The following is a 12,599-nucleotide window of genomic DNA, read 5'->3' as shown; positions in this document are numbered from 1 at the left end:
TTCTCTTTAGAAAGTTTATTTAACACATGTAAGTCAGTTTAAAACAGCAGCTACAAAAACACATTTTCTGTATTGGTGACCTAACATACCAATTACAGGAACATCTCTGTGAGTGATCATGACTCAAACATCACATCTTTAATTTTATCATTTAGAATCAGCTACTGTCCTCAACATACGTTGCCAACATGCACTGATCTACGACCGGCCACACTGACAAACTCTAACAAAGTCAATGAAAGAATTAAAATGTTTTCTGAGGTCTACTGTCTTGAGTGGACCAAACAACATTCGTGTGTGGTCTCAAGGGTCTTACTAGAACCAAAAGGCTTTACAAATTTCAAAGAGTGGACAATCATAAAAGGCTGTGTGGAAATGTCTTTTACAGCAGCTATAAAAATACAGAGGCCCGTCTGCTCATCCTAAGAGGCTGCTAATCGATCAATAAACATTAACGGCAGCTAATCCACTGTCCCAGCGGAGAATAACACTGGCAGACGACTCTAGACAAGCAACAGGTCTCACTGCCACCAGTCTAGTACGGTTCAGAGGAGGGTCATTCGGTGAGATGGAAAAGTGTTTACAAGAATGTGAAATAGCATGTGAACAGATCTAACTGTAATTTGATCTGACATGTCCATTTTAGAAGTCGATGCCCTCAACCAGATGCTGTTGTACAATCAAAAACATGAGGGACCAAAAAGTTTGCGTATGTTTTTGCTGATCTTGTTGAGTGTTCATTCAAGAACTCTTCATTCCCAACGCCATATCCAGCACCAAGGACTGTAGTGCTCTGATCAATTAGAGAGTCTGAACCAGCACAGGGAAGAGCAAGGACAAGTGTTCGGCTCCTTTGATGGGGAGTTTGTGTGTGGTGTAATAGTGGATCACTTCAGGGATGGTTTCGAATGGAGGGCTGTTCTGGCCCAGAATGTAGCGGCCGTCTTTGGACTGGCTGAACTTCATGTGCATGAATCCCTGGCAGCTCCTGACAAAAGAACATGCAAAACTGCCATTAATCTTCAGGCATGTTGGGCAACAAAATATAAGCTTATAATGCTTTCCAAAAAACTACAGTTTGTGTTTTAGTTTGATACTACGATAACATACCTGAAAATCTAAAAAATGCTTTCTCCAATATATATATATATATAAACTGTACTCTGTTATATGAAATGCAAAAAAACTAATAAAAGCTTAAATAAAATAAATACTTTGTTCTATGTGATAAACCTGAAAAAAAATACGTTGCTCTGTTCTATACAAAGATACCAAGGTATAACACCATACCAAATAAATGGTAATGCAATTTTTTTTTGATACTATGATATCATGCCAGTATTTTACAAGAAAAGTTATGAAGTCCAATTTTGAGTGGAAAAAAAGATTATTGTTCTCAGACTTGCGAGCTTATATCTCACAATTCTGACTTAACTCGCAACTGTGTTACAAAGTCATAATCGCAAGATATAAACTCAATTATGAGAAAAAAGTCAATTATGAGATATTACGATAGTGTGTTCGTGCCTAGTAAAAAAATCTAAAATAACAAGATTAAATTCATAATACTGAGAGAATGAAGTCAAAATTATGAGAATAAAGTCGAAATGTTTTGAGAATAAAAGTCGAAATGTTTTGAGACTAAAGTCTAAATGTTTTGAGAATAAAGTTGAAATGTTTTAAGAGTCAAAATTATGAGAAAGTCTAAATGTTGAGAATAAAATCGAAATTACAAAAACTAAAATCGAAATGTTTTTAGAATAAAGTTAAAATGTTGAGAATAAAGTCTAAATGTTTTGAGAATGTAGTCTAAAATTTTCTAGAATAAAGTCAAAATGTTTTGAGAATAAAGTCTAAAATTTGAGAATAAAGTCGAAATGTTTTGAGAATAAAATCAAAATGTTTAGAGAATAAAGTCGAAATGTTTTGAGAATAAAGTCGAAATGTTCTGAGAATAAAGTCGAAATGTTTTGAGAATAAAGTCTAAAATTTTTGAGAATAAAGTCGAAATGTTTTGAGAATAAAGTTGAAATGTTTTAAGAAAGTCAAAATTATGAGAAAGTCTAAATGTTTTGAGAATAAAATCGAAATTATAAAAACTAAAATCGAAATGTTTTTAGAATAAAGTTAAAATGTTGAGAATAAAGTCTAAATGTTTTGAGAATGTAGTCTAAAATTTTCTAGAATAAAGTCTAAATGTTTTGAGAATAAAGTCTAAATGTTTTGAGAATAAAGTCGAAAATTGAGAATAAAGTCGAAATGTTTTGAGAATAAAATCGAAATGTTTTGAGAATAAAATCGAAATGTTTTTAGAATAAAAGTTAAAATGTTCAGAATAAAGTGTAAATTTTTCGAGAATAAAGTCAAAATTACAAGAATAAAGTCGAAATGTTTTGAGAATAAAGTTGAAATGTTTTAAAAAAGTCAAAATTATGAGAAAGTCGAAATGTTGTGAAAATAAAATCGAAATTACAAAAACTAAAATCGAAATGTTTTTAGAATAAAGTCTAAAAGTTTCGAGAATAAAGTCTAAATGTTTCGAGAACAAAATCGAAATGTTTTGAGAAAGTCGAAATTACGAGAATAATGTCGAAATTATGAGAATAAAGTCGAAATTACGAAAAATAAATCAAAATGTTTTAGAATAAAGTTGAAATGTTTTTAGAATAAAGTCGAAACGTTTTGAGAATAAAGTCAAAATGTTTTGACAATATAGTCAAAATTATGAAAATAAAGTCAAATAGAGAAGAAATTGCCAGGCCACCAGAATTAATTTGAATATATGTGGGATTATTAGCAGAAATCATACCATGTGTTATACTCGCAGGGACAGTATGCTTGGAAATAATATTTCACATCTTCAATTGCATTAATTAGGCCTAGCTGTAGTGCTCCAGCCACCCAATAATAGCAATAAGCTTTGTGCTTTCGGTACTTTTAATATAAAACAGCTTTCAAAATCTGTCAGTTTTATAGCAAAATACAAACAGTGTGTCTTGCAATAATGCGTGTTTCACGCTCTTTAACGTGACGGGACAATTTGCTTTATTGATGTGAGATAAAAAGTCAGAATTACCTTGTTTTAATGTTTTATTCAGTGGTGGAAATAGGCTTCCATAGCTTTCCCCCAAATAAAATATTTTGCTATCTTCTCTGAACAACACCAAAAAATACAACAGTTTTTTTTTTTTTTGAATACTAGTATGACGACACCATGCCATTATTATATTATTTTTCCGTAACTTAGTAACAGGACCACTGTATATAAATATGGCATGAGAATCAAACAGTACCTTTGCGTTATACTTCTTTTTTTATTTTTCAACACATTTTCTTAGGGGGGAAAAAAGATAAGTAATCAAGATGACATCGAACTAACTACGGATACATTCCAATCATTTTATCATGACTTGACAGCTTTAATATAACCTGATCCCTGGGTGGAGTTGTGAATCTGGTATTTGGGTCAGCGGTGAACAAAAGATTACCAGCGATAAATAGGACGTTCTGAGTGATGGCGCAAAAGAATATCATAAGTTCAGCACGGCCTGGTGCGAATATGATTCTCGACCTCCCCTTTAAGACGGCTCAGTCCAAAAAGCCTGGATTTCTATGTATAGAAACAGGAAGTCATTTGTTAGTTGGAAGCTGTCATACTGTACTACACCATTCACCTTAATGAGTGTGAATGAAAACGCACAGCACCCGAGAGCATCTTTCTCACCCCTTTCTAAATCAAGGGGCGCATTAAAATTCCAGACTTAACGTGTTCAAGGAGCATGTCCTCTCCAACAAGGTATTATCCGCCAGGTACGTGCCGAACAGAGTCACTTATAGAAAATCTGGGCTTGAAATAAAGCCTGTGAATCTCAACGGCGGCTCGTTCAAAGCTCTCGACGTTGAGCCGCTGTCGCTTTGATTTAGATCAGACCTCTGAGGCTGTGGGCGTCCCACATTATGACGGCGTCATTCATTCATTCCCACGGTTGTCGCACGAATACAGCTTGTAAAAATCCGAACAACGTCTCAGCATGTCGCTGAACGTGTTTTTGCCCGTGACTTATAAAGTGTGCTTTGCAATACTAGGCGTGTGTGATTACTGAGTGTGTTCAGGTGTGCGAAAGGCCTCCCCGCTCGTGCCTGCAGCTTTCTGCGGGTCATTCATATTCATTAACGCCGCCAGGAGAAGCTTTGTGAACTGAAGAGCTGTTCACCTGCCTGATTACAGCTCGGGGAGAATAAAAGAAGAAGAAGAAGGAGGAGGAGGGGGAACAGGGGTTTTGGATCAAGGTGGTAATTAGAGCTGCGAGATTTGACCAGATAAGCACTTATCGCTCGAGCTGATAGCTTATCGAAAAAGTGCATCAGTGTGCAAATGAGACAGGGCTGTTTTGTCCAAGGAGGCGAGGGAGAAAATTAAATCAAAAACACAATTATGAGAAAACGTTCAATATGAGAGCGGAGTAAAACAATGGAAGAGGAAATATGGTGAAATATGAGATCAAACCGTGAGATCAAATGGATAATTTAAGCAACGCTGTCCAAAACTGACTGGAAAATGTCACTTGAGGGAAGGTAAAGTCTCCACATTGTTATAGTGGCTAAAATAGGTGATTATTAATAACTGTAGCAAAACAACCGTAACATTTAAATATATCATATAAACATGTTTTTACGATATTACCATAGTTATTGTTTAAAACAATTGAGACTTTGATGTGACCATTTTAGTAAATAGTGTGGAAATAAAAAGTAAAGGTATTTAATGTAAGGTATTTTTTTTTTCTCTAATACTATTAAAAAATTATATAAAAATTAAGGAACTTAATGTAAGATAAAATACATTATAAAATACACAAAATAAAAAAAGTTAAAATAAATGTAAGAAATTCATTTTATGCAAATTATATTATATTATATAAAAATTAAGGAACTTAATGTAAGATTTACATCCATAAAATACACAAAATTGTAAAATAAATGTGAACAAAAAATATAAACAGAAATAAATGTAATTTATAAATATAAAATGCACAATATAATTACATTTTATTAAAAATAATACAATAAATATATTATATTAATTATTTCATATTATATTATATAAAAATTCAGGAACTTAATGCACGATATACATCTATAAAATACACAATTTAAAAAAAAATTAAATAAATGTAAACAAAATATAAATGTAAGATATAAATATAAATTGCACAATATAATTAGATTTTATTAAAATTAATAGAATAAAATATACTATTCTATATAAATGTAAGGCATACATTTATAAAACACAATTGAAAAATATATATATAAAATTATTATATTATATTATATAAATGTAAAGTATACATATGTAAACAAATGGAAAATATTATATTAAAATGCACAAAAACTATTATATTATATTATATTACATTATATTAAAAAATGAAGGAAACAAATGTAAAATATACATAAGTAAACAAATGGAAAATATTATATTGAAAATGCACAATTAAAAACTATTATATTACATTATATTTTTAAAAAAGAAGGAAATAAATATTTTATTATAAATTATATTAATTATAAATGATAAATTTATATGTACAATATATTAAACTATATATTATAAAATTAAGGACATTTTATGGTAAGGTATACATATATAAAACACTCAAAATTAAAAAAAGAATATTACAAATAAAGGAAATGGATGCAAACATAAAATGCACAATTAAAAACTGTATTATATTATATTATATTATAAAATATTATATATAAATGTAAATTTGTACACTAAACTAATAAATATATTATAAAATAAATGTAAAATAAGTAATATAAAAGGAATTAAATGTGAACTAAATATATAACATTAGATTCAATTGCAATTAAAAAAAATATAACATTATATTATAAACATTAAACAAAAAAAAATTACTTTAGCCTGTTCTATAAAATGCACAAATATGGCTGAACATAAATGCTTTCCCCAAAATAAAATTAAAAATAACTATATTTCTGTTATATGACATGCAAAAACAACAAGTCTGAAAAAAATAAATACATTTGTTCTATATGATAAACCTTGAAAAAATATTTTGTTCTGCTCTATGAATTTTTTTTTATGATATGATATATTATATTATGTATTATATTTAAATGTGAGGTTTACATTTACATATACATTTATATTTTATTCTTTAAAAAGGAGGAAATAAACAAGAAATGTAAAAATATATATTTCAAATATAAACATATGAATTATATTACATAATATACAAAATATGTAATATATATAATATATCAAACTAAGGAAATGTAAGATACACATTATATTACATTATAACGTAATATTTTCTTTTCTTTAAAACAATAATTTCCTTTAAAAAGATTAGCTCTACCGAAGGGTGAAAAAAAGAGTAAAAAAGGTGGTTGAGAATGAAGAACAAAAACAACTAAGATACAGACAACTAGACACAAATGAAGCAAAACACAAGGCAATTAGCTGAAATGGGGTAATGGGGATGAGATTTGCTCACTTCATTTAACGGTAATGGAGGGAACGGAGAAATAAAATGTTGCTATGCCGGGTAATGGAAGAGGTGCAGTGCCGTACCTCAGAGAGAGGGAGTAGTCCAAGCGACTGGTCTCGCTGTTTCGTACCAAATAACTGCACTCCTTACACAGGGTCAGCAGAGACTCGGCCTCAGAGCGCGACAGAGCGCCGTGATACCATCTGAAAAACAGCAGGACTTGATATCACAACCATGAACTACTTACAAATCAATGCCTATCCAGTATTCAGCAATTCTAAGAGGTCAGCAAATCAAAACAGACGTCATTAACATCTAGAAGTCTTAAAGGTACAGTAAAAAATATATAAAACTTTAATGGGAATCAACGGGTTGAAAGTCCAAATTGCAGTTTCAATGCAGCTTCAAAGGGCTCTACACAATCCCTGCTGAGGAATAAGGGTCCTAGTGAAAAAGTTGGCCATTTTCTAAAAAAAAAAAAAAAAATTTCACATTTATATATTTTTAACCACAAATGCTTGTCTTGCACTAGCACTGCCATGTACTTCAGTTTAAAAAGGTACGGTAGTGCGAAAAACTCTAATTTTCTCCTCCAACTTCAAAATCATCCCAAATCGTTCTTTTTTTATCCATGGCTGGGATCGTGTATAGTCTTTCGAAGCTGCTTTGAAACTGAAATTTAGACATTCAACCTGCTGTTTCCCATTGACGTCCACTATATGGAGTATATATGGAGAGCATTTTCCTCAAAAACCTTCTTTTTTTTTTGCGACTGAGGAAAAAACATCTTGGTTGGCATGATGAAACGTGTTGAATATGACACCTGTAAATATTTTGTGAGGGAACGTATGTTTGTGACTGTCGTGGCATGTTCCCCCTGTGAGACTCCAGCTGCCGTCTGATGTGTCTGGGGAATTTTGTATTCTGAGCAGCTGACTAATTTGTGGCACATTTTGGACGCACTTGACTGCGCTTTCTAATGGCCCAACCATGCACACCGCCCCCATAAATCATATTCTCATAGCCATAAAATAATAACACAGTAGGTTGACGTTCCCAAAGGCGCGAGACGTCACACTGAGACTGTTAAGTTCCTTGAAAATGTCAAAAATGTAAATTCTCTCACCCTCATGTTGTTCCAAACCTGTAGGAAGTCTGTGGAAGCCAAAAGAAAAAATGCCTTCATGTTTTGGACCCCATTGACTTTCATTGTACAGTTGCAACAGTACATTCAGGTTTGGCACAACATGAGGCTGAGTAACTGATGACAGAATTTCAATGTAGAGGCCACAAGATGCATTATGGGATAGCATTCTAATTGTGGCATTTTTAGCTTAGCTGTCTCTGTTCCCCACTCATTTTTTTTTCTTCAAACCTCTATTGGTTTGTGGTGCGTGTTGGACGTACACTTGTTTCTCCAAGGGCAGGGTGGGATCCACTCTTTCCCCGACCATGGAATGAGGTTCGCTGGGCTTGCGTAGCTTCATGCTGCCTGTGGTTGGCAGAGGCCTGGAACACCTCAGGCGCTCTGTGGGAGAACAGGAACGGTCCCACTCAGCACCCTCAAACTGCACTGCATGGGCACAGCGAGAGAGAAAAAGACGTCAGCGTCAAACAGTAGCAAAAATGTGAGTGGAAAAAGTAGTTTGAATTAAAAAAAAAAAAAAAACCACTGTTTTATAACATTGCGTAACAACCAGGAATGACATGACAAAATGATCAAACTTGTTCATCATAATCTCAGATTTAGAGTTCACATGGCAGTGGTTTGTTGCGCCACCTGTTGTGAAATGTCTTGAAAATCCTGTTCCGTAAATTTGCTATTAAACATCAGATGTTTTTCACATCATGCCTGGTTAGGACAGTTAACAAAACTGGTTTTGCAGAGCAGGAGGAGTCTAAACCAAAACAGCAAGGAGTAAAACAACAGGGGGGGGTTGTAGGAAATTAAGGTGGCACGTTTATAGCGCAAATGTACCAGGGATCAGAGCCAAACAACATAATGAGAAAAAAAAACCTGTGGATCCAGATGAGAGGTGGAAACAAACTCAAAACCAAATATCAAAAAAAGTGTGGAAACTAGGGATGCACAAGTTTTCAGCACCTCATCGGATATTTTAAAATGTATCGGTAGATGTGTATTTAATTCTACATGCTCATTTTTACATTTAGATTATCATAACCACCCCAAATTCAACTATGTTGTCAAGTGTGAGTAACTGTTAAAATTAGGGATGTACAAGTTTTCGGCACAGTATCGGTTATCAACTGATATTTTTTAATTTATCGGTAGGTTTATCGGTAGATGTGTATTTAATTCTACATGCTTATTTCTCACATTTTTACATTTAGATTATCATCACTGTCCCTAATTAAACTATGTTATCAAGTGTGAGTAACTGTTAAAACTAGGGATGTACAAATTTGTCACATTATCGGTTATCAACCAATATTTAAAAATTTATTGGTAGGTTTATCGGTAGATGTGTATTTATTTTCTACATGCTTATTTCTCACATTTTTACATTTAGATTATCATCACTGCCCCTAATTCATCTATGTTGTCAAGTGTGAGTAACTGTTAAAACTAGGGATGTACAAGTTTGTGTCACATTATCAATTATCAACTGATATTTTAAAATTTATCGGTAGATGTGTATTTAATTCTAAATGTTAATGCTCAAGATAATGCTACATGCTCAAGATAGTCTTAGAATGCACATACAGAATGACGTATTCAGTGAGATTTTTATACAGTTTTACAGCTCGTTTGCTTTAGATTTAGTTTGTGAGGGATTTTTGTTATTTTCAAAGCTTTTAATGTTCTCTCATTATAAAAAGAACTTTACTATTGTTTATTTAGTGAATAAATTCCTTTTTTTTTTGCTCAAAACTATCCAAAATTACAAATAATTTGTTTGTAATCTCTTCACAGGAGAAACTTGGCGTTGTTTCCAAAAGGAAATATATCGGTATTGGCAAATGGCAATCAGTCAAAATGAATTGAAAAATATTGGCATGTCAAATATCGGCAAAAATCTGATATCTTTAAAAGAAAATTGTTTAAATCTTTTCATACTGTACGTTCTAAAGTTGTAATGTTTAAATTCACTTCTAAATTTGCATTTCAAATGACTGATTTTAGTTTTTGTCTTTTAGAATTACAATATCTGCCATTTATTGGTAAGTTATCACCTTATCTGTATCGGCTAGTGTTATTTTAGTGTCATTCATATAGATTAAATAATTATTGATATTCGTTTCAGGGTTCAGAGCCAAACAACATAATGTGAAAAGAGACCTGAGGATCATGAGGATGGGTGGAATTGAACTCAAGTTTTAAACCGAGTGTAAAAACTAGGGATGAAGTTTCCAGCACCTTATTGGTTATTAAACGATACTTTTAAATTTATCTGTAGATTTATCGGTAAACAGGTATTTAATTCTACATGCTCATTCCTCACATTTTTACATTTAGATTATCATTGCCGCCTTTAATTCAACTGTTCTGTCAAGTGTGGACACTAGGGATGCATGATTTATCTGTACGTAATTGGTTATCTACCAATGTTTTTTAATTTATCGGTAGGGTGGATATTTAATTCTACATATTGACTTTTTTTTACATTTAGTAGGGATGCACAGGATTTGAAATTAGCTTTTTTATATTTTTATATTAGTTTTAGTCATTTTTAATTGCTTTTGACTTTTTTTGGTTTTTGTATTTTTAAATATTTCTATTTACCTTTATTTACTTTAGTTTTAGTAATATTGTTGCAATTTAAACTTACTTAACTTCTGTTCGAATATCCATTAACAAAAACAAAAGTTAATAGTTTTAGTTAACAATAACCTCACCGATATCGGCTAGAACTATAATATGGTGTCATCCCAAATGAAAACATAACTGGATGACAGAACTGACCCCATGCAGTCATCACATGCTACTCTGAAGAGAGCAGCACTGAGTGGGAGTGCTTTAAAGCAAATAGGAAGCAAACGGGAGGTTTTCAGCAATACAGTGACTCAGCGAGCTTGACAGATACAAGACACTGGAGGTGCAGCAGTGGGAAGAAGGGGTCAAAGTTCACCTTGCTCGCCACAGATGGGCTCCTCCTCCAGCTGTCCGACCGGAGGAGGCCACGGCAGCTCGGTCAGATCTTTCATATCTAAGTCGGCGAAGAGCGAGCGAACGATGCAGACAGTGAAAGACAGAGAGAGAATGGAGTGAAACAGAGATAACTGAGAAAAGAGAGGCAATCCAGCGATGTCAGTCTACGTGCATTGCTTATCAGGCAGGAAATGCAATGTGAGAGCTGACTCAACATCTAATTACCATCTCAATCCTATAAATCTCATTACCAACACATATATACACGCTCAAACACGAGCCATTGTGAAGTATTAAAGCTAGAAATGCAGTTTTGAATTTCAATACTTTTAGAATATGTACAGAATTCCATGAAGAACTTACTCTTACACTAAACAACAAAAAATCTGGTCTAAAATTCATTGTGTTCTCAAATCATTTTTAAAAATCAGCTAGTTAGAATGGGTTAAAACTTTAAAAAGTAAAATTATCAGCCCAAAAATTCCACATCTGTGCATCCCGGTCATCTCAATTCCAACTCACACACTTACATGGGGCGTCTTGTAAGGCATACAAGCGCATCACACTCTCAAACAGGATTACAAGATGAAGAATAGGCCAAAGGGGAGGTGTGTGACATCTTTATAAACAGACCACCACCCGACACCTCCACCCCCTTCATCGCGCCCTCTCGAAAAGAACACGACGGGGTGATGTTTGGAAAAAGAAACAGGCGGGCCCATATGCCCCCCCGCTGACTGGTGAATTATTGAAGACAGAATGTCACAGACTCTTTCGCCCCGCTCCCTGTGCATTATTGATGCCTGGCGCGGTACAATGGTCCCATCTGGAGAACCAGAATCGGAGAGTGGACTCGCTAATCCTACTTCAAACCCGGATAACCCTGTAAATAATCTGCCTAATTCCACCAATGATGGAGACGATTTCACAAATAATCCAGTGTAATTCTTAATGAACCAACTAAAGTGACCAACCACGCAGATGAACTACACTACACACCTCTGGACTCTCTCTATCTTCGATACCATTTCCTGAACGATTCTTTTTTCGATATCTCAAAAAAAAAAAAAGTGCTTCCGAATACAATTCATTAATGAAATATGCTTAAACTGTCCTTCTACTCCTGTTGGAACAACTTCAAATAGGACTAAGCAGTGACCTTGAAATTTAAGAAATTATAGGTTTTCTAATGTTGAACTCCACTGTAGATCTATACAGACAGAGATTTACACACTCTATAGACCTACAGGTGCACATCCATCTACATTGGCTTGAGACCTTCCTGGCCCTTCACTGCATGACTATAATGATCTACATTAACTGTCCCATCACTCCTGCGGTCCAGCATGCCTGTCAGACCCAGTCAGGCTGACAAAGGGCAGCGCATCAGTGCCTGTTAGCAGGCCTGCAAAAAAAGAAAAACCCACACCGAAGAGCGCCAACCACTCGCCACAAAGGTCATCTCTGGGCTACAATACATCATGCTGGGACAGATGGCCACTGCATTCGTACATCATTACTACTAAAGCACAAGGCTATTGAGAAATGCGTCTCTGGCTAGAAATGTGCAGAGACGGCAGATTACTCTAAGTGCGAGAGCCCATCTGGAATAATGAAAGCCTCATTTGAGCATGTAATAAAAAAGAAACGATATTACATCACTGCAAAACTGTGATTAAGTCTCAATTTACACAATGGATGTTATTACTGAAGGTGCAAACAAAGTCTTAATGCGCTTTATGCTTTGGTAGCATTTTATGTCCGCTGTAAAACCTCATCTGGAGGATTTTTTTTCTAGGCGTCTGGATTCAATTAACACATGTTGTGGCATATAACATACACATACTTTATTGCTAATGCGACAATTAAAGCTCTGAGATACTGCTAAATCTGAATATTTTGTGGGCATTTTACCATATTTTCTTTCTCTCTTTATATCTTTTTTATTGTCTTTCACTAAAACAAGG

General features: G+C 33.9%; 1 protein-coding gene across 1 annotated transcript in view; it reads right to left on the bottom strand.

Moving 5' to 3' along the window:
* shdb (Src homology 2 domain containing transforming protein D, b) overlaps positions 1 to 12,599 on the bottom strand; it is a 41,453-nt gene continuing 28,854 nt past the window's right edge. The window contains exons 5-7 of the mRNA XM_073844485.1: positions 7,929 to 8,094; positions 6,605 to 6,724; positions 1 to 988 (exon numbers count right to left, since the gene is read on the bottom strand). Of these exons, the coding sequence (XP_073700586.1) occupies positions 802 to 988; positions 6,605 to 6,724; positions 7,929 to 8,094 (473 nt within the window). The 3' untranslated portion in view covers positions 1 to 801. The remainder of the gene's footprint in view (positions 989 to 6,604; positions 6,725 to 7,928; positions 8,095 to 12,599) is intronic.

This window comes from Garra rufa, chromosome 7 (genome assembly GCF_049309525.1).
Source record: "Garra rufa chromosome 7, GarRuf1.0, whole genome shotgun sequence".
NCBI classification, from domain to species: domain Eukaryota; kingdom Metazoa; phylum Chordata; class Actinopteri; order Cypriniformes; family Cyprinidae; genus Garra; species Garra rufa.
This window is presented reverse-complemented; position numbering and strand designations above follow the sequence as displayed.